Raw genomic sequence first — 23538 nt, 5'->3', positions numbered from 1 at the left:
AAAAAAAAAAAAAGCAAGAAAGAACATAAAGAAAAGGTACATATGTTTTTAAAGGAAGCTTAAATTTTATAGATCATGTAATATCTGAAAAATGAACAGCAAATAAAATAAAAAGTTAAACAGGTGGCAGTAACCTGGTAGCAACAACTCAACCTGTTGATTTTATGAGCCTCCTTATATTTCTCCTGAAAACAGAGCTGCCACTGCCCGTAGCATTTATTACCTTGTTGTAGGAAACTGCATCAAACATTTCATGTATTTGAGTAGGAGTTTTTGCTTGATTGGAGATAGGATGGGATGAATTTAATGAATCTCTTTTAATTACTTCAAAACACACGTCCAAAAAATAGTTATCCTAAATAGAGAAGAATAATTTTTTTTTTTCAGTTTCAATTTGACACTCTTAAAGCAATAGAAAACATGCTAAGTTTAGCAAAATATTCTCCTTTTAAAAAATTTTATTAAATTTATTGGGGTGACATTGGTTAATAAAATTATATAGGTTTCAAGTGTACAATTCTATAATACAACCTCTGAATACTGCATTTTGTGCATACGACCCAGTGGTGAACACACAAATCTCCTTCCGCTAATCTTAGAAGTAAGTATTCAATCAACATTCCTTACAATTGATTGTAAGTTTTTTTCCCCTTTCACCAATTTTCTACTTCATAACAGTGTAAATCCAACATTCCCTCAGACATTACATGAATGTTTACCATGCATCAAGCCTTGGATAGGGAAGTAAAACTAATGGATCCCACTTAATGAACACTTGCTATGTATTAGGACCTTATATCCACCATCTGCGGTCCTTTCAAAACCCTGCATGGGAGATGCATATCTGCATTTCACTAGCGAGACTATATGAAGCTTTGAGATTAAACCACAGATGCAGCACAGAGTAAATAAGAAGACTTTGAATCCATGTCTGTCTATATTGTACTAGACTAAATGCCTACCCCAAAGAGCTAATTAACTTTTATTAACCACCTTAATATGTGGTGTTTAGATCCCCCTAGGCCTATAAAAAAAGACACGCATGAAGAAATCTTTCCACACATTTTGGGGAAGTGAATAGGCCCTCTGGAAATTCTAGAGGCGTGCACCCCGAATCATGCATAGCTCAGGTTATGTGCCAAGAACTCTGCACAGGACATATACCACGGGCATTGTCTTGTCCTATATCATTGTGGGGGATTTATATCTGGGTGGGGGATTTATGCTATGGGCTTAATTGTGTGCCTCCCCCTATTCGTATGTTGAAGCCTCCACCCCCACTATGTAACTGTAGGGCCTTTAAAGAAGGGATAGAGTGAAAACGAGGCTGTTATGGTGAGCTCTAATCCAATCTGATTGGTGTTCTTATAAAAAGAGGAAATTTGGACAAAGAAACATCAGAGAAAAGACCATATGATGACATAGCAAAAAGGAGGCTATCTATACACCAAGGAGAGAGACCTCAGAAGAAACCAAGCCCACCGACACCTTGATCTCAGACTTCCAGCCTCCAGAACTATGAGAAAGAAAATTTATGTTGTTTAAGTCTCCCAGTCTGTGGTATTTTGTCATGGCAGCCCTAGTGAAATAATGCAATCTGTTTTGTACCTCAAACCAAACACCACAGGTTCAAGAACACCATGCTATTATATATTATTTTGTCTTTAGCATTCACTAAAAATTTCAACAGTAAATTGATGATTCCTTAGGGCACATGGTATGATATACAAAAGTGTCAAACTTACAATTTGTAGCTCTGGATAGGTAGCATTAATAGAGATAAGTTCCATGTATGTTGCAAAACCCTCATTGAGCCAAATATCATTCCACCATTCCATTGTAACCAGGTTGCCAAACCACTAGGAGGTAAAAACTCAATGTTATTGAAAGTTAAAAAATATAGAAAATTGTTAACTGTAGCAAAAATATTATGTTAACTTCTTTCTTTTAAGTATTTCAGGCCTTTTCTCTGTCTTGACAACCCTTTTCTCTCTGCACAACTTCCTTCTACTGATTTCCCTGCCTTCTCGTCCCACCACCACATTTTTGCTTGTTTTACTTTTCTTTCTTTGGTGTCCTTATTGCCAACTTCCATTCTATCCTCTGAGTATTCCCTAGCTATTAGATTTAATATTAAGAAAGAAAATAAAACATTTTGTAGTTTTTTTTCTTTCTTGTACAATAAATATAATTTCAGCTTATCCTTGATAAATGGTGATGGTCTAAGGAAAAATCTTTCTTGGTGAAGTCAACTCTTTACATTATATAGAAGGTACTTAAGCGAATCATAAGAGTTCATTTAGGGCTTTCAGATTGTTACATAATATTACTGATGAGCAAATTTTGTTGTTAACCTCTGCCCTGACTTATTTCCAGGGATTAACTTGGCCACTAAAGTGACTAAAGGTCTGAGATTTTAAATATATATATATATATATATATATATATATATATATATATGCATAAGCATAAAGTAAATGTAAATGTAAGTTTACCTTTGACCTATATTTGATCTGTAACACCAGTTTTAAATATTACTATTTTTCATGTACTTTTATATTTTATTTATTTGTTTAGCCTATGTGCCCAATACTGTGCATCTAGTTTATCTGTTTTAGGATTGCAATCTCCAGAAGGATGGGAAACGTAAACAAAACCATTTCAAGATTCAGAAGAGCCTTGTTACAGTTATAGAGCAGAATAGCTAGGGATGTTGCTTCTAGAAACTCTTCGAACTCTATTCCTTTTCTGATGAAACTCAGATCATTTTGCAAGTGGGCACCAATCTTTCCAAGGGCATCTATAAGAAGGGACAGGTATATCCTCAATCTGAGAAGTGGTAAACATGAGAAAGAAAGGCTGAGCTGGTTCTGGTCATTCTTTTCCAGTTAAAAAGAGTGGTTTGTTTATTCATTCATTCAATGAATATCTATTGAGAACCTACAATGTTCCTGGCACCATGCCATACGTTAGAAATATAAATGTATATAATACAGCCTCTACCTCAATGCAAGTGATGGAGGTCAATCATGAGACAGATAAATGCAATAAAGCATTATAGGTGCCATGATCAATGTCTATACAGGGGCAGAGAAGATTCCAGGAGGAAAGAATTAGTTCTGCTTAGCGAGTGTGTAGATTAGTTAGGAAATGATTCATTTCATGAGTCTTGCAAGTGTTTTTCAGGTATGTTGGGAGTGGTGTGTGCTCTATGCAGATCAAGTAGTAGGAGCAAAAAAGCATAGAGGAACAACTCAATCTGGCATGTCCAAGAAATAGCAGGTAGTCTGGGATGGCTAAAGCTTAGGGTGTCGGTAAGAGATGAGGCTGGAGAGGTGGAGAGGGGCTACGTCATGGGGGCCTTGTATGGTGTGCTATGGACCCGTGACTCATCCAGTTGGGAGTCTATGCCAGGGTTTTACACAGAGCAGCAACATGGTCATATGGAGACAAAATAGTCAAGGCAAAAATTCCACTGTGGTCTGCTGCTTCAGCCTTTCACTCTGTACCTCCATGAAAGAGAAGCTATTAAAGGAAGGCTTGGAAGGTGCATGGAGCTTCAGAGGTAGAACATTTCCCTATGAACACTGGATAGAAAGATTAGGCATCCCCAGACTTAGTTAAGTGCTTTGGAGCTCCCAGTGACTAATCATCAAAATGCCTAAGATGGGCCAATGGGGAGATTCTACACCAGAGGAAGCTGCACATATATTCTCTGAGTACAGTGCTGAGCATGGCTCCTGTGTAACTGGGTACTTAGTTCATTGCTTAAGAAAACAAAAACAGCTTATTATTATGGTGATGATAAAAGATAAAGATAAACATGAAAAATAAGAGACATTACCAGATCCTACAATGGCACAATATTTACCATCATGGTAAAAGAGAATTTCTGGGGCCCTTAATAATTCACTGTGTTACTGGGGATTTTCAAAAATGAAATAGAGTAGAAATAGCCTCTGCTATCTATAGGACTAGTTTTATAGCTCCATATTTGCATGTAAGACAGTGTTGATAGATGGGCCTTGGAAATCTCACTGCGAGAAATGGTAGCAGTAGTAGTCATCACCATCAGCAACTAACACTTATCGACTGCTTACTGTATGACAGGCACAGACACTTCTCTGTAATCTTCACAACAGTTTCAAGCAGGAACTATTAACTTCATTTTCTAGATGAGGACAGTGGGGTTTAGAGAGTCAGATGATGTATTCAAGGTCAGCAGCCTGTGATTTCTGAGACTTGAAGTACTTTCTTATGGCCATACAATCACAGGTTCCAGCTGAAAGGGAGACTGATTTTGCCCTAGATTGGAATGCCACAGTACTAGGGGGTCTAAGAAGAAACATTTTTAATAGAAATCTCTATTTGTAGAGTTTCCAATTCTGTGCTGTATGTATCTGCCCAGTCCCCACCATTCTTTATTAAAAGACATTTGAAGGCTTTACTTTGAAGGCTTTTAGAGGATATAGTGACCACTTCTCTTGTGATAAAATTCCTGTATGAGTCCCAGGCTCTGGAGCTTGAGTCCTTTGGTTTGATAATCCCTAAGGTCCTCTCTAGCGGTAAAATGACGATTTTTGTGTTGTTTCAGGAAGATGGGTGGTGTTCCATATTCTGCTCTTTGGGGCTGATACTAAGAGAATGCCAGGTACCTGGTGTGCTAGTTCATGGGCTATGACCTTGGTCACCCACAGCTTATCAAAAGCAGAAGAGGTCCTAGGATCAACGAGCAGCGATGTCTCCCGATATGTGATGAGGCCCCAGTTTTCCATGGCTCCCGATCCAAAGTCAGGAATGGCAACTAGGTCTAAGAAATAAGAACAACCACACTTGACCATTATGGCTTCCACACCAGAAGTGGGATTTGTTTCCCCGACAAATACATTATGATCCTTTCAGTGTAATATGTAAGCAGACTTTCTGAAAACATCAAGAATATCTTAACATTGACATTTTGTCTTGAAGTTGCACTGAAAATAATCAGTACCCATATCAAGTAGAATAAATTCCATCAATACAGTTTGGGTTGCAATGGAAGTAATCTATTGACATTTAACCTTTTTTTCCCCCCAAAAAAAAGTTCTGGATTCTGAAAATACCATGGGTGCACTATTGCTAAGAAAATAATTTATTTAAAAACACTTGCATGTATTTTATATTAGTATATTGAAAATAAAAGGTATCAAATAACATCTAATATGTTTGAGATTCATCAAAAAATATAATGAATTCATTTCTACAAAAAGACAAACATACAGGATTTTAATTTCAGGAAAATGACATTGATGTTTCCTCTACTTCTTAACAAAGTCTTGGGGAAGAAAAGTAAAGTTTAATCTTTAAGCAATTCGGGTATAATGTATATTAATTTATATTATATCCGTGTGTGTGTATATATCCCTTGCCAATGTAGGTTATAAAATTTCTGGCTAATATTTAATCTTGGAATTCTTTCTTTTTATTTTGCCGGACCATTTTGGAAGAAGTGCTGTTTGGCTGAAAAGGAAGGTAATTTTTTTTTTTTTTTTTGGAATCAACTGAGTCACTTGGCTTGTAATTGTATCGTCTGAAATTAATACTAGTTAATATCAGTGTGTAAAAACAAATATAGTTTAACAAAATAAAAAATTAAATTGGCACTAAAAAAGGTTAGTATTCATTAGCACTTCAAATGTCGGAATGAATGACTCCTTTTCTAAACTGCACTGATGATTTTATATTAGTTGGATTATTTCCTAAAGCCATTAGAGATGCTTACTCGTATATCTGCTCTATTTTGTCTTAAGTTGCATGCTTCTTTTCAGTTAGTTTTAAAATACATTTCATATAATCTTCAAGGTTGCATTTTTCAAGAGCAGCATAAGATTGTGGATGGGTGTTATTTGATCTTTCCTTGACTTTTGACATAGAGGAGAGAAGTGGTTTATGGGTAAACTGAATTTAGTATATCTGTGCTAAGTGGTATATGGAACTGGCACTCTGCTAATACTGTGAGACTCAGGAACTAGGAATAAGCGCCTGGAGATGTCTTTTGATGGTCCCTTTTATAGTCTCTTAAAAAAATTGCATGGATGTTGGGTAAAAAGGGAAGGAAGAATATAATAAGGAGTATTTCCTAACATCCCAAAGGAAAATAAATGTTTTGTCACTGTCTGAAAAGTAATCTATATAAGTTATAAAATTAAGTCATAGTTTTATATGTTCTGCAACATTAAAAAAATTACAATTTTTAATTTTTAAGATAGAAAATTAAAACCAAAATAGATTATGTGTATTTTCTTATATAAAGATCTACTACTACCACATTCAAATTGCCTATTTCCTTCAAATCCTTTTTTTTTTTTTTAAATCTGCCACAGTCTTATCTTCCAAACTCAATTGCGCTATAGATAACAGATGAAGGGACAGTTTTCAGCTGTTTACATAAAACTTTGGCCAAGTTTTACAAAAGATTGCTGGTCTTATACAAATAAGGTATAGAAAAATATTATATTCCAGGAAATTCATCCAATTAAATCCAATATGCAATGCAGCTATTTTAATATTAAACCTAACAAAAACTAGAGAAATGATCCATACTACTTGGACTTCTTATAACTATTTTCTACACTCAAGGACCATCTCTGAGATACAAATTACTGCTTCCTGGGCTAAGTGAACCTCTTCAGTGCTCATTTAAATCACATATAAAGGAAAAACTCAAAGCAAGTTCTATGAGAAAAAATAAAGACAATGATGTGGAATTTGAACTTACCCAATTTTGGTAGTGGATAGTTGATATCAAAGTAATTTTCATAAAAAGCAAGTAGCTTCAATGATGCTTCCAAGGCATAATGGGTTTGACTCCATTTGTCTGGGGATGCATAGATGGACACCTGGGAAATGGTGATCAGAAGTGGTCTTTGAATGGCAGCTCCTTGGCACAATTCCATTCCTAACAACCCTCACCCAAAGAAAGGCAGACTGCATTTTTCAAGAAATTATTGATATATTATTAAAGCATGTTGTTGATAGGGGATAAGATGTTCTGTAAAGCATTAAAACAAAAGCCAGTCTTGAAAATTATAAACAACCCTGCATCTTCTGTTACAATCCCTTCTCTAGGCACTAATCTGTAGATTTCAAGCTATGTTAACCCATGATATCATGAGAGTTCACTTGATCTCATCACTGTCATGTACTCTGACACTTGAGAACTAGCCTTCCAAAATTATGACTACAAGCACAATTCAAGTAAAACAGAGTTTTATGAGGTAGGAAAGCCTTCAAGAACTAATTGGATCCACCCCTCTCCCCATCTAGTTTACTTTAAGCTCAAAAATGCCCAAATATGTTCCCTCAATCCCCCCAAAGTAATTAGCCATTCAGTGGAAAAAATAAAGTTAGATTTCGATTTTCTTGGGTTTCGAGAATAGTGCTACTTTCATTTCATGATCTGCTCTCATGCTCTGAATCAACTGAAGTCACTCAGAACTTCTATAGGAAAGATATGTTAATGGCCACCATGTTTTAATGGCTTACCAGGCACTGTGCTAAATGCATACGTGTAAAATCTAATTTAATCCTCTCAACAACATTATGAAGTAGCTGCTATTATCTTCAGGAAGATTAAGTAACTTGCTCCAAGTCACTCATGTGGAGCTGGGATGTGAATCCGAGGAAGCTGACAGCAACCTGTCCTCTGAAATAAAGTGCCATCTGACCTCTCACATATCTATATCTAAGCACATGCAGACCGATGTGCAGAGATGCCATGATATGTATATAGAGACATATTCATAATATAGATCTACATATCCATAGGTGTAATATGTATGTAAATGGTAATAGCCATTTTATAGCAATATTTCATAAGCATTACTTTATGGGTCTTTGCATATGTTTTTACATCGATCATTTATGTCGATCAGTTCCTGGGTCTTTGATTATGTTTTACGTTGATCAGTTCCTCAGGGTAAAGAATACTTTTTTACTTTTAATGTCTCTACTGATGTTTGCAAAAATTTATAAAATAATTATTGGTTACTGTAAATTTCTGTAAACAATACATACTCTAAAAGTTATGTAGACCTCCTCTCACTGAGGAAAAAAAGTTGTAGAAAACTACTGGAAACAATGTGAATGTCCTAAAATAAGATGCTGATTAAAAAATTCTTATGGTACTTCCATGCCCTCCATTCAAGTACTATGCAATTATTAATATAGTATTATAGAATAATATTTAATGGCATTCCATTTTTATCGCCTATTACAGTGAAAATTGAGTTAAAACAGTCTTATATATTACTTTATAAAAAAATACATATATATATATAGTATATGCTGTTACCATATATACTGTCATACTAATATACATATATAAAATATTTAGAAGGTAAATACTAATGTTATTAATAATTATATCTTGGTGAAGGGAGTAATTTATTTAACTTTTACTGATCTCTAGTTTGTAAAATAAACATGATACTTTGATAATAAGGACAAAAAGCTTACGAAAATAAAGAAAAGCTCATTGGCCTCTGCATATTGTTCTGCGCTATGTATGAAATTAGATTGCAATCTCACCTTGACCCCTGATGAGGTTGTCCCACTCACAGACTTGAAATCACAAACTATGTAGGCTACGAGGTATGTACTCATTTTCACAGTAGTTTCAAAATGATCTTCCAAGAGGCCTCCTTCAAGTTCAATTGTCTTAATCTACAGGAAGAAAAAAGAGTCAGGATTTGAAAACTGGAGTATTTTCCAGCAATGCCTATGACTTCAGCCAAGTAAGTTAGGGGACAGCCTGACATTCTGAAGGACACTTGATGCCCTTACAGGAGGAGATCAGTTCCCCCTCATAACATTCCATGGCTTCTCCTCCCTTTATTTTTTTTTATTCCTGGGCTTCCTCAAAGACACAATGCTTTTGGGGTCCCAAAATGATGCCAAATCTTATTTTGTTGCATGAAAGCATAAAAGCATCTTAGATGCTTCCACTTCCTGGAAATGCAATAATCTCCAAACTGGCATAAATTCAAGTTCTACACTTCTAAGGAAAAATACCAGAGAGTGGCCCCTTTCTCTTTGCTATATAATAAATAAATCTCTGTTGCAGAAGGAAACAGGAAGCAAAACTGCACTAGATGCTTTGCATTATCTTTTAATCCTCTTATTATTTGTGTGTGAGGTAGGTGTTAGTTCACAAGTGGGGAAACAGGGCCTAAGAAAAGTGACCTGAATTGCCTAGGATAACACAGTGAGTTCCACCGTGAGACCAAGATGTGGATGCGACCGTGTGACTCCACAGACGTTGCTCATTCTTTCACTCGCTATGCGACAGCTTGAGTCATAGTCTTATTTTTATCTTTGCTTCATTGATTCCGCAATGAAAGCAGTCAGGCCAAGGAGGTCATTAGTAATTTAAGCTTCTGCCTATGTACTGAGGAAGCAAAAGTTTTCAGCCCACAGACTTGTCAGCTGCCTCTATCAAATTCACTGAATTATTACTGAGTTCTATCTTCATTTGCTCTGGATAGCTTTTCCTGAAGATGATCTCCATCATGGTACGACACCCCTAAATACTGAGTGGATCAGATTCAGTAATCTGAAAAGACCACTTTCTTCAAATTAATAATAACTTTTTGGCTAGTTTGCTCCCCTCGCCACACACACACACACACACACACACACACACACACACACACACACTAACACTTACTTTTCAACTTGTCAGGCTTGTGGCAGCACTAACCAGGGCTTACCGAGCATGTTTCGTGTTCAATTAAGATTGCAGTTTGCTTTGGTAAAGGACAATAGCATAAAATATTGCCATAAACTGCTAGCCTATTTCAGTGACAAATAGTTTTGCTATTAAATTCTGTATAATTTAATTCTACAGATTTCTATCAAAAAAAAAATCAATTCCTAAATTCCAATAAATCCAAAGACACTAACCAAATACTCCAAGAAAGTTAGCAGTATATAAAGGGCTGTACGTTTTACCTCTGTCCAGCAAATTAATTTTGTCCAGCAATGGTGTCTTTTTTCATGAGTCTGATTCAACCAGAGTTCTATGGGGACATACTCCTAGCAGAGTAGAGGGTTGTGCTTGGGGAGGGGGAGAGGGCATTATGATTGTAGTCTTCTGACCAAACTCTAAAACCATTTAGTCAAGTGTGTGGAGGAATAAGGAGAGGAGGGGGCAAGGCTGTGGTACTATGGGGGAAGGAGAGTCTGTGACACTAGACAGCTGGTGGCAGAGATGGTTAGGAGACAGATGGGCATGCTCTCTGATTTTTTCCTTCAGATAATGATGTAGCCCATGGAGGCTGAATTTTATTCAGGAACTTAGATTGACCCGTGTAGATTAACACTGCCTTAAATGGAAGTGTATGGGGTGTTTGTGTGAGTTCATCCAGGATGGTGATGTAAGCTCCAAGTATACGGCACTTAATGCTGGACAAAGATGTTGCTGTTTGTTGCCACGCAGCAGCCTACCCGTCTGTCTCCTTGTATCTGCCCCCAAAGAAAGGAGAGTCTGTGAGACGGATCCTTTCAGGGACCTTGCTTCACCTTTGTATTCGCACCTCATGTCTCCTTGTTTGGCCCCCAAAAGATGGCGGGTTAGCCAATGACAAGTAAGATTCCCCACAGAGGGGACAACTCAAGCCAGGCGCAGTCGAGTGGGGACCAACAGGAGAACCCATGGGGTTCGTAGAGGTGGGCACAGCCACCCCACCTTCCCCAGGGTAAGGAGAGCCTCTGCCTCTGTGGCTGCAATCCTTCCCACAACCTGCAGGGGAAGAGATTCAGTGGTGTGCTCTCCATCTATTCATATTCATAAAGGTTTTGTCCCTTGGGGAAGTACATACATCCTGAGACTTACAGTTCTGCTGCCTGCAGGCAAGGGTGATTGGCTTGAATCAGTTTCCTATTATGATGTATGGGATTCACGGATCTTGAGATTGACAAGCTTTATCTCCTTTACTTCCCCACCTAACTAATAAAAGCTAATGCATAGGCCCGATTCAGGGTGTCCAGTACTTGAGACTGGGGGTCCCTTGGCCCTGCTTATAATCTATTATTGGTTACTGTCTTTTCTTAACCCTGCGCCGCCCTCCTCACTCCCCACAACTCTCGTCGTGCGGGATGCAACAGCTGTTTTCTCAATATTGGCAGGACTCTACGTGCATATAGCAAGTGTTACCAGCAGGTGTGTGTTTCTTTAAAGAATGAGGGGGACAAAGTAGTGCCCAAAAGATATGCTGTCTCTACCAGTGCTTTGCTGGCCACCTCACTTCCCTTAAATCTTATATTCTTAACTAAACAAATTAAGAACTTAGTATGTGTTGCTTCCTCCCACCAGTCCATAACACATCTTAAGTGCTGCAACTATCACCCAGAGAGTATGATTGTAGCATTACTTTAGTTTTCCTTTTTTGGCTAACCATGAAAGCCTGTGTTGGGCAGGTCAATGAGAAGCAGAATGTAAAGCCAATATTTGCTAAAAATGGCATGATCCAGAGATCTGGTCCAGTCAACGGAGGCCATGCAAAGATTCAAAGTTGTATTAAATATTGTCAGTGTTCACTTATTTTTCTTAAATGTGAGAAGTTGCTGGAGGTTTCTAAAGATAGAAAATTTAAATTCTAATATAACACAATCGCAATTTATGTTTGCACCACATTTTAATTAAAAGGCTTTATGAACTGTGTTTTTACTTTACCCTCCATAACTATTCATATGAAAATTTTTATTAATAAAAAGATGCCAGGAAAGAGACTGAACTGCCCTTAAATGAACATACTGTTGGAAAACAGACTTGGAGTTAAGGTAGCAGGTAATTTTACCTGAAAATGAGAGGACCAATTAAATTGCTGTCTTTACAATCATGGAAAAACTGTGGGATATGTGCCATATGGAGTGTTGTCATTTCCCCCCTTGATCTGCTCTTCCAGTGTTTCAGAGCAAACATCTTCTGCAACATTAAACAGAAATCTGGGGAAATTCAGTGTCTAGCTTCTCAACTCATGTCTCCCCATCATCCATAGAGGCCAGTCACTGCAGACCAGAGAGGAAAAGGGGGTAGGGCCACTCACTGACTTACGATGACCTGGCTGCTTTCAGTGCTGCTCATCCTACTGAAACACTGTCAGGAGAGCCTCTATTTTTGTCCTACTTTCCAAGTTACAATAGGGAAATATTTTACATTGTGTTCAACAATACAAATGGCAAGCACATCATTAGTGAGGAAATAGCAAATGAAGACCATGGTCTACTGTGTCTTTCAGAGTCTCTGCATTTTGAGTATAAATATGTGCCAAATTAAAATGTTCAAAGGTTTCATTCAACTTAAAAAGTGTAAAACCACAATAAATAATTTTCATAAATAATTTTAAGAACTATCTATGGAACTTGAAAAAAAAAAAAAAATGGAGTCTCTATATCCTTACCATTCAGGGTCATCACCGGGGAGCATGTTAAAAAGTCAGAATGTTGGGCCTCACCCCAAAATTGACTGAATCAGAACCTGAATTTAACAAGATCCTCAGATAATTGATCTGAACATTAAAGTCTGAGAAGTACTGCTCTACGTGATTCTGAATTTCATCACTGGCCAAGTAATACTGATGTAAAAGAACAGTGTTTCTACATGAACACAAAGAAACTACAAATCACTTTTTTGTTTTGTTTTGTTTGTTTGTTAAAAAAAAAAAGACTTCTGGAGAAACAATGCCTCAAATAGAGTGATGTTAAAAATCTAGAAATTTTATCCATCTACATATTGTTACATAATATGTAGATGGATAAAACACATTAATGACTGAAATCCTAAAAACAAAGGAAATATTTTAAAAAGCAACACAATGAAGACCAAAGCTCAACTTGAGAATGATTCCCCAGTATTTGTGAAAGTGGCAATACCTTTGGCATATTAGATAGTGCAATGTGTCCTCGCTCTCTTCTTATCTTGATGGAAAAGTTGGCTTTGAATAATGGTTCATCAAAGCAAGGAAAAGCCATTCGCGCCTCAGTTGGCTCAAAATCTGTTACTGCAATTGTTCTGTGAAAAGAAGAATCACCCCCAGCCAGAATACACAAATGAACCCAAGAAAAGAAATGAATTTGTACCTTGAGAACAAAGCTTATCAAGCCCAGAGGTGACATATTTGATTTCTCAAACTATAACCTCAGAGGATCCAGGCTTTCTTTTTGGGGGAAAAAAAAGGAGGGTAAGATTTTGTTTAGTAGCTGTCAGTTGTGAATGCATGGCGATGCGTCCTTTACTTACATGATCTCCTTCACACTCATGGCAGACATGGATATTAAAGCTCAGAGAATTGGAGTGACCTTGCCAGGATCCTTAGCTGGTAAATTCAATGGCTCAGATAGGCATGCCCAGTCCATTTGAGGTCAAAATTGACTAGGAAATTAGTAGTTCAGTACCATCTCTAAATCTGTGGGGACCTCAGTCAGACATTCTAATAATTGTGAATATGGGAATGTCTTAGGGTGTGTTCCCAGGAAGCAGACCCTGATTTATTAAGAACATGCTGTCAAGAGAAAAGGGAATGAGGGAACCAAAACAGGGAAGGGGAAGAAGCCAGACCAGGTCCTAGCTTCAGCCTGACCCACAGGGAGCTCTGGAATGGAGGCTCCACCTTCAAGTTTTCCCCTACTGAAGCTGGGCGTTCATATTCCTGTACCACAGTTAGCTAAGGTTCTCCATGAGGGGCCTAGGTCCCAGCCACTTCTAGCGTTCCCTGCCTGCTGGCAAAGCAGCTCCAGTCTTCAGCCTAGAACACATAGTTATAGTCAAATCTCTATGTCGCATCACCTTGATAATGCCTGAAATTGTATAATTACAGATTTATCCTTTGGACTTACTAAGTGCATCTGGAGAGCAGATTTTGATTGGAGAAGAAGGGGAGAATAGAAAGTTCAGGGTCAGATAAAGAGAGAGAAAAGCCAGAAGGGGAAAAAGAGAAGCTGTCAGGATAACTTTGCCTCAATTTCCTTTATTTCTATCATTCGGACTGGAAAAGTGAGGCTGGGCATCTAAATAATGTGCTTGGGGCCTCAAGATTTTATTTGGATTTGGGTAGCAGGTCCTGCAAATGTAAAGGAATTCCAAATGATGGGAGTAAGTTTTCACTAATGTGAAATTTTAGTTATAGTAAGTCTAGACGGAAAAGCGAAGAAAAAAAAAAAAAAAAAGAAAACTTTCTTTGCTACCGATACCATTAATTTTAGTTGCATATGCCAAGTAGTGACTTCCTGTTTCTCAAAGAACTATTGTTGACTGAATTATTTTTGTATTTTAGGTTAAGTTGCATGTGTGTAGTATGTGAGAGAGAGAGAGAGAGAGAGAGAGAGACTCCATACGACTCTGTTGTCGTTTTGCAAATCATCCTACATGTTAGACCTACTAGATGACTGAGTATGAGGAGCGCTGGCTGATTAATCATAACAAGAGTCAGAATAGCCTACAGTTCATTATGGGAGGCATGCTGGAAGTCCTCCTGCTGTAGTTACACCAAAAAATCTTTCCCTCCAGTCTCCCACATCTCCCAAAATGATATCCTTAAAAAATATTTTCTTTAGATAGAGCCTTTGTTACTTGAAAAAAATGAAAAAAAAAAAAAAGCCATCACTGGTCACATGGTTGCCTGAGTGGAAAGAAACTGATGAGTTTTCTATCCAGTACTATGTTGGACCTGAGAACAGGCCCCTAAGAATTGAGACTGCAATGAGGGGAAGCATCCCTAAGCGGAGGGGGAAAGAGAGGGGCCTGGGGAAGAGCTGTGCTAAGTGGACTGGGGGTGCGGGGTGGGTGCCTGAGCTCCCAGAGGGCAGTGAGTATCTAAGGTGGAGAAAGAAAGAGGAGGTTTGTAGCAGACGCTGCCAAAGTTGCCTGCTAAGATTTACTCCCTTTCTTCAGTTCCAATGGATTCCTGATTTTGCTTAGGAAGACGATGTGTCTAGATAAACAAATCACTTCTTTAAACTCCCTTGCAACTTGGTGGGCATATGACTCTCTGTGGCCTAGGTGAAATCATTGAGTGGGAAAGCTTTGTAAAAGGAGTCAGACTCAGCTGGAACGTTTCTTTTTGCCTTTTTTCTCCCTACCCTCACCCCTGCCCCATGTCCCCCTTCTTCCTGCCTGGAATGTGGACTGGATGCCTAGGCGCGCAAAATATTATCTTGTGTTAGGAGGAAAGCCATATGCCAAGGGTGGCTGGGCAGAAAGATAGAAGGAGCCTGGGTCCTCGATAACACCGAGAAGCACTGCAGCAAGCCTGAGCTGCCCTACTTCTGGACTTCTGTTGCGTGAGAAAAATAACCCCCTCTGTGTTAAGCCTTTGTACTGAGGTTTCTCTACCTGGCAAGTGAACACAACTGGCACAAGGTAGCAGGGCACTGAAACCAGGCTCTTCTCCCCTCCCAGATGGAGCCCAGTGCTGGACCACCAAATCACCCACTCTGACTCCTCTCTTCCTCTCACCTCACATTACCAATGTGTCAGCAAATTCTGCCTGTTTTAACCTCCAGAAGAAATGCCACATTTAATCACTTCATTCCACAAGTACCACCAACTGCTCTGGCCCAAGCTGTGGTCATTTCTTGCCTAAACTGCTGCAGTGACCTCCTAAATGATTACTGCTCTTCTACTTTTTCCTCTCTATAAGGGAGCCTCAACGCACACTTGATCTGTATAAGCATAGATCAGATCAGAACCTTCCAATGACTTCCCATTGCACTGGCGTAAAAGCCTGAACTCCTTACAAAAGGCTCTACGTCTGCATGATGTGATCCCTTCCAACTCTGCTTCTCTCCCTTGCTTGTACTCTTCATGCCACAATGACCTTCTTTTCTCAATCCGTCCTGCCTCACAGCCTTTGCACTTGCTGCTCCCTTTCCTGGGAACACTTTGCCCTAAGATGTCCTCATGATTGTCTTTCTCTCTTCCAACTTAGGTCTCATTTTAAATGCACCTTCTTGACAAGGACTTCCCTGACCATTCAGCTAAATTAGTCCCAGTTCCCAGCTACACTTACTCTCTATCACGGCACCTGTTTTATTCCCTTCATAGCATTTATCACTTACCTTGTCCATATCTCAACATTATGCACTCAGTGTCTAGAACAATGCCAGGCACATAGTATGTGCTCAATAAACACGAGCTGATCAAATACACCATATTTCTCAATTCTCCAAACAGACTTTCTCCTGCCACCTGGATTTGAGTCAGGCTGTTTCCTGGGTCACCTACATACTTTCATTTCCTCTCTCTCAACCCCAAATCTCACATTTCTTTCTGATCTCAGATTGAGGCTCACCTCCTTTGAGAAGCCTTCCCTGTGTCAGCTCTCTCTGCACTATAGCACATAAACAAATCTATCTTATGACAGTCACATACTGGCCTCTCCTCCAAGTTATTCTCCGCCAGCTGTTTACACCTCTGCATTCTGTGTTCCCAGCTTTCCTGTGATTTCCTTCAGAGATGGTAGCACTTCTCCTTCTTCCTAGTTTCCTACAGTTTATTGGGCTTTTAATAATTGACCACTGAAGCATGCTCCTGGCAGAGATGTAACACATAAGGAAAATATCACAAGAGACTGTTAACAGCTGAAGCAATGTCTTACCTTGTTTCACCATCAAGCGTTCTGTACGTGCTTTTATAAAACCCTTCAAAACCATCAGCTAACTTGGCCTGGAAGTCAATCACCACATAATATCTCAGGTCAGCCAGAAGTTTCTCTGGAACTAGCAGTGCAATTTGTTGATGAGCAGGATAACTCAAAACATTCAGCTTTTTCCCTGGTTTCCTGTATCTCAAATCTTCCTCTGAATGAAGAGCGGCATTCATGATTTCAAGATCTTTGCTGTGCAAGATGATAAAATGGGTGGCATCTCTGATGAAGACTTCAATCTTCTCAGATGCAACAAAGTCCAGGGAGGTGAGATTTGGATGGACAAAAAGGTCATAGTGGAGGGGAATGACCGTACCGGGGAGCCTTAGCTCGCGCCAAGGAAATGGTTCTCCATTGGTGGCCACTGGGAAGGCCCCAGGGTGCTCATTGAACTGATCACTAGGTGGCATTGAGAATATTTGGGGCAGGATGATTACTGAGCAGTAAAATCCTGTGTAAATATTAAATATGTGTTTTCTGCGTGGATTAACCATTGCAGAAGAATGGAATACTAAATTTATTCCCTAGAAGACAAGTACTATCCAGGCTAAATCTCGAAGTTCTTCACAGCACCATATTGCCTCCAATTATGTCACACAGGATTTGAACAATGTTTTAATAAATTCATTTAATCTAGAAGGAAAAAGACAACATGTATAGCATGAAGAAAAAGATTTCAATTCATAAATAAAATCTTAAAGAAAAGGATATATGGGAATAGGGAAAACCTGCTCTCTGTCAGAATCAGGTCAAATATCCATAAAATAAACTAATAAAGCTATCATCTGGTTATTACAGAAAAACAATTCTTTAGAGCTCAAATGAAAGGAACGAATTCCCTCTGTATTCCTATGCAATGAGCAGAAGGTAACTGTGTAAATTCATTGCATGTTGAATGTTTCTAACATTTGGCTACATCATTCTAAATGGGCACCTGGAAGTGAACTGCACAGGCGTCTCTATTTTGTCTTGATAAGTCACAAAGAATACTCTATATTCTTTGGATACCAGATGTTATTATCATTAATGGCATTGAATTTCACCTCTTTCAACAAATAGCATCTGAATGGCCTTATTCCATGGCTACTGGTATAAAGGTTGCTGGTCTAGCTAGATGCTTACCTTGGATTATTTCCAATATGTCAAAAGCTATGGAAATAAAATTTGAATTTATAATATTCTGAGAATATTTTAAAAAATTGTTTTGGTCCTCGTCACCTTAGGCTACCTTGAAAATACAACTTAAACTCAATTCACTGTCTCTGTATTAGAATTATGACGATTTCTTCTTATTAGAAGGGTAAAGCTACAAAACATGAAATTAGGACAAAGACTATAGTTACTATAGGTGAGTCAAGTCTAATCCCACCCTGCCTCCTGCCTCTACCTACCTCCTCTCTGCTCCAACTTAAACCCATGAATGGTTTCCTTTCCTTTTCTTTTTTATCATTAACAAGTTCTTCAGAATCAGTTATCTGAAAAATTACTTCAATTTTCCAATTTGCAATATTAATACAGATCAACAGATATTGTTAAAGGAACAAAGAAAAAGAATACAATAATTGTTAAATAACGATCTGTCTCCCCTCTTTTTAAGACAAGCATTAAATCATAGTTACCAAATCTCAATGTTCTGAACCTCTGATATACAAAACTGAAATTGGTCTATTAGCTTAAATTTCTGATGGTTTGAAAAATGAAATTGCTTTTTTGTTAGGTCCTGGGCTTGGGAATCAAATTGCCTGGATTTCAATACTAGCTCCTTCACACTTACCTGTGTGATCTGAGGCAAATTTCTGATTTTTTGAGCTTTGGTTTCCCAACCTTAAAATAGTGTAATAATTATCCCATCCTCATAATGTGAGGATTAAATGAAATAATTCATGGAAAGAATTTGGCACAGCCCAGCAACTAGCATACAGGAAGGATGTAATGAATGTTGAATATTGCATCACCATTGTGGTTATTATAACTTGCATTCTCTGGCCTAAATTAAGAAGTATTTCTGCCCCGACTTGTAACACACATATCCCAAGAAAGGTGTATTTTTTGGGTAAGAGTGGAGAAAAAGGCCTTGATATTTATTCACATAGCCTTTAACCTTAGAACTGGGAAGGAATTTAAAGGCCAACTAGTATAAGTCCTTACTGTCCAGATAAAGAGACTGAGGGGGAGAGACTTTCCCAAAGTCACGCAGGAAGTCTGAAGCAGAATCGGTATTAAAACACAGCTCTTTTACCCTTGGCCTGATGGCCTTTTCCGTTGTACTAAGGGCACACTGCACTGTGTGAATTGCAGGGAACCAATTGTCCCGGGATTGAAGACACAAGAATTGCAACAGACGTTTGGGAGAGGCTGACAGATCCCCAAAAGAGAACGAATCAGTTAAGCAGAAAGATTCTCAAATCATGTCCCATCTTTCACTGCACACACTTTCCAGTACAGCAGTGCCAGATTCAGCCCCTTCCCCCAGAGCCTCACCTTCGATTACAACACAGCAGTTTTATACCTTCCGTTCTGGTCATTACTCTCACTGAAAACTCTTAAAGACAAATTCAAGAGAAATGTTAATGTGTTACCTTAATCCACGTTGTTGCAGGTTTGAATGGAGGATATTAGTTTTGCTTTCACTTTCTGTTTGGTATCCGGAACTTTGCATTCTTCCTGATTGTAGCACAAGCTGGTTCGTAATCACATAGGTATAAACAACACGTTTAGTTCAAACACAAGAAGCTAACGAGGGGCTTCAGAGTGAAAGCCACACCAGCATTTCAGTGGCTGCCGCTCCTACTGTTTTATGTTCCTCACCCCTTATCCCCTTGTGTAAAGCCTTCAGAACCTAGCTTGTGCTTTTTGGTGCTGAGTTATTTAAGGACATGATCTTTAATTCCTCACTGCTCTGTGCACTATTGCCACTGACCTCTGTCCATTCACCCTTGAAAAGGTAAGTCCAGTGACCTCCCACTCAGCGTCTATGGCCTTTATCCGAGGAGATTATCCGTATCTTGTCCATATCTGTAACCTCTTGCCTCTTGGACATAAAGGAATTCTACCCCACTCGTCTCTCCATTTCTTTTTAATCTGCCGGGTTGAGTTGGGCATCTTTTTCTTCACCACCCTAAGTATGGGCCTTCCACAAAGAAAGGAACATGTCCCTTCTGCCTCTGCCCTCCGCTCTTTTCTCTTTACTCTTCCTTGGAGATCACGTTCAAGTGCAGCTAGCTCTCATTTATCCTCCCTCATCCCACATTTTTCTCTCCTGATCTTTGCTTCTGTGGTTCTGTGGCTGCCATTCCAGCAGCTCAGTGGATTGTCTTTACATGGATATGTTGTCAACATCTCAAACAGTTGTTGAGCTGTTTCCCCAGATAAATTGTTTTCCCAGATCAGAGCATTTTGCTTTAACTTCATCTGCTTCAAGCCTTCCTCCATGATCTATGATTGGGCCATATAATTCTTTGGTTCTGCCTCGCTCCAGTTTATTATCAAGTCCTGTTGATTGTTTCTTTTTAATCTCCTTTTATCCAACTTAAAAAAAAAATCCCATAGTCATTAAATTAGTCCAGGTCCTCATCGCTCCCCATAAAGGCCTTCAAAGGAATCTTCTCAAATCCTGCTCCTGCAGCCCACTTGCACAGTGCCAGCAAATCCACCCTTTCCACTGCTGCTTGATCATGCCACACCCCCCGTTCAAAACCTTTCCAAGGTTTTCCTCTGTTTACACAGACAGGCAGGTCCCTGTGGAGAGATCATGGATGGCCAGCTGGATCCCGTGAACTCTCTCATGCTCTGTCTGGTTGTTTTGTTTCTATCCTAGTGCATTAAAGAGCAATGCACCCACAAACGTGTTATTCTGAAGCGAAATACAACAACCTTGGCTCTTATTGTTTTACAGACCCTCTTTCATGCACTGGTATTACCTGCCTTGGCCTGCTGGGCATTTGAGTTTGCAAACTATGCTTTGGCTTAACGTTCAAATGCTGCTATGATTAGGTCCTATTTAATTCTCAAGCCTTAACTTCTTTTCTGTTCCTGTATTTTTATCATTTCAACCTGTTTAAACAATGTGATAAAGCAGAAGATGCAAAAAGGAAGGAGGTACGCTTTACCTATGGCCTGGGGCAAAAAGCTGAGTGAGGTCTCTCAGAGTGGCGTTTTGTGAAATTCGGGGGGCACTGTGGGGTGGATGGGAAACAGGTGAATGGGGAAAAGGGGACAAACAGGAGGAGGGCAATTCTTAGAAATCTAATTCTGCAGCAGGGGACGGAAAGGGTGAAGAAGGTGTAGGAAGCTGGTAGTTCCAGCTTCCAACGTGGTGGTAGTTCCCCAACGTTCCTTGTCACAGGACCTGGCTCAGCTGTGTGTGTGTGTCTGTGTCTGTATGTCTGTGAGTCCTCAGAATTCTCCCTTGCCCCACAGAACAGAAATGATGATGGAGAATAAGGAAACAGGCTGATCTGACTGAGCTACAGAATACTAGAAGTGAAAGCTGAGTAGGATCCTTGTGACTTCATAGCTTACTGTGTAAAACTATTTTTCACCAAAGGTGTTTATAACTTTTCCTAATAAGAGAACAAGCTTTGGGATGTTCGTTGCTTGGGGAACTCACATGTCTCACTCTTTCGCTTCCTCCTGGTCTTCTGAACCGTCTCTTGCTCAGAAAGACTCCCTTACAGTAGCATTCCTTCCTAACTCCACCCATGCCACCACTCAGTGTCTATTTCCTTAGCCTGCTTTGTTTCTTTCTTCTTAGCATGTACCAACTCCTGAGACTTCACTGTGTATGTGTTTGTTTTATCTCCCCACTAGAACACATGCTCCTTGCTGGCAGGAATTTGTCTGCTTTGCTCACCACTGAATGCCCATAATCTAGAGGAGAGCCGGTATATTAGAGACCCTCAGGAAATATCTGCTGAATGGGCAAATGCATTTTCCATATTTTTAATTTTTTAGTTTTTTTCTTTTCAGATTGCTTTATACTAGTTCCGTATGTCAGGCTAATCAAGGAAATTTCCATTTCCAGGTGAGCCCAGTGTCCCCTCGTCTTTACTAAAGCTGCCACTTGATGTGTAATACATCTGTCTCAGTTTCCCCTGTGTAAACTAATTCTCTCAAGGCCAATGTCACCTCCAGGAAGCCATTTTGGAAGTGACACCTACTGCCTTTCCAGTCCCTAACTGTAAGCATTTCTTTCGTCAGTTCTACTGGCCCTTACCTTGAGCTAAGACGTTTGTGTTTCATGTTCTTCCTTACATTATCAGTTCCTGAAGGCGAGGGTCCAAACACCATGCTGCCACCTCTTTCCAGCACGTCTCAAAGTGTTGTGCACCTCATAGGCCCTGAACAAACAGGTGAGAATGAATGAGTTAAAATGATTTTTCCAAAGAGTTGAAACTGACTTATTTGTAAAAATGTTCAAAGATTTTTATTATTTTTTTCCTTTTTAAAAATTTTCAATTATAGTTGACATTCCATATTATTTTATATTAATTTCGGGTGTACAGAGTAGTGGTTAGACATAATTTATGTAGTGATACCCCTGATAAGTCTAGTACCCACTATACATATTATTGTTCTAGTTATTATGATATTATTGACTGTATTCTCTATGCTGTACTTTACATCCCTGTGACTATTTTGTAACTACCAATTTATACTTCTTAATCCCTTCCCCTTTTTCATTCATTCCTAACCCCCTCCCATCTGGGAACCATCAGTTTGTTTTCTGTATCTATGAGTCTGTTTGTGGGTTTGTTTGTTTGTTTTGTTCTTTAGATTCCACATATAAGTGAGATATTTGTCTTTCTCTGCCTGACATATTTCACTTAGTTTTTTAATGGAAAATTTCTCAAATATATAACAAATATTTCCATCCCCTCAGGGTACTCCCAATAGATTTAAATCTTAGTGACTTACGTTTGTTTTTTGCTTTTTTTTTTTTATTATTATTACAAATTCGACCTAGAATCAAGAGAATTGGACTGAATGTCATCCTCTTAAAATAAGTTACTTCCTCATTTCCAAATTAGAAGCAATAATTTCCTTAATTATTAATTATTACAGAGGATTTTTGTCAATCTCAGAATGAATTTGAGATGATTCATATGTGAAAAGTTTGTAAATGTTTTATAACCTTTAAAGTTCTTTACATGCATTATTCACCCTTCCATTAATAGTCATCAGTGATTATAATATGTTGTAATAAAGTGCTGCCCTTGGGGCAAATGAGATGTAATAAATAACCACATGTTGCAATATATTTTTAAATTCTTATGGGTACTATACAGTTTATTTCAGTTTCTCCATTATCATCAAATTTTTATTAACTTTTCTGTTTTTACCTCATCTATTCCCAACCTCCACCCTAGACCTGTTTTAAAATTGTTTCTTTTTAAGTGCTGTGAGCTGACAAATTAGCAAACAAAGCTAGTTGGACATGATTTCAGGCGGCAAGACCAGGATACACAAAATAATAAATAGGTTTCTGACACATGAAACATTACAGAAACCCCTTCACCCCTTTGCTGTTGAATTTCTCCTCTTTACATAGACATGCGTGGTCTTTGTCCCTGCTAGATGCTAGCACTCTGAGTACCCATCTAGCTTATAGTTTTGAAAACCATTTCCTCCTCTCTGCCCTCCATTTCCTTTCAAAAGGATCTCTGAAAAATTTATTGAAAGTACTTCACAGAATTATTGTTATGCTTCTGCACATTTTCAAATAAAATAGAGGCAGAGTCTATAATATGGTTTAAAATGTCTTAATTTGAAAAAAGATAGTTTCTGATCATACAAACAACCAGGGCCTATGCAAAATATGAGGGGGGGAAGGGAAGTGACAGAATTCACACAGCAA

The 23538-nt window shown here is 38.7% G+C and overlaps 1 protein-coding gene across 2 annotated transcripts in view; it reads right to left on the bottom strand.

Moving 5' to 3' along the window:
* The window catches only part of ERAP2 (endoplasmic reticulum aminopeptidase 2), a 41004-nt gene extending 19092 nt beyond the window's left edge, over positions 1-21912 (bottom strand). Inside the window, exons 1-9 of one of the 2 annotated variants that reach the window (XM_088796645.1) lie at positions 21898-21912; positions 19262-19362; positions 16635-17315; positions 12913-13051; positions 8569-8703; positions 6758-6878; positions 4656-4810; positions 1746-1859; positions 224-355 (exon numbers count right to left, since the gene is read on the bottom strand). In XM_088796645.1, the coding sequence (XP_088652771.1) occupies positions 224-355; positions 1746-1859; positions 4656-4810; positions 6758-6878; positions 8569-8703; positions 12913-13051; positions 16635-17176 (1338 nt within the window). In that variant the 5' untranslated portion in view covers positions 17177-17315; positions 19262-19362; positions 21898-21912. Of the gene's footprint in view, positions 1-223; positions 356-1745; positions 1860-4655; positions 4811-6757; positions 6879-8568; positions 8704-12912; positions 13052-16634; positions 17316-19261; positions 19376-21897 lie in introns of those variants that run through there. The other variant, XM_019727916.3, reaches the window with a different exon arrangement.
* Between the last annotated feature and the right edge of the window lie 1626 nt (positions 21913-23538).

The sequence above is a fragment of the Rhinolophus sinicus genome, chromosome 3 (assembly GCF_057876585.1).
Source record: "Rhinolophus sinicus isolate RSI-liver-muscle chromosome 3, RSI-T2T, whole genome shotgun sequence".
Lineage (NCBI taxonomy): Eukaryota > Metazoa > Chordata > Mammalia > Chiroptera > Rhinolophidae > Rhinolophus > Rhinolophus sinicus.
This window is presented reverse-complemented; position numbering and strand designations above follow the sequence as displayed.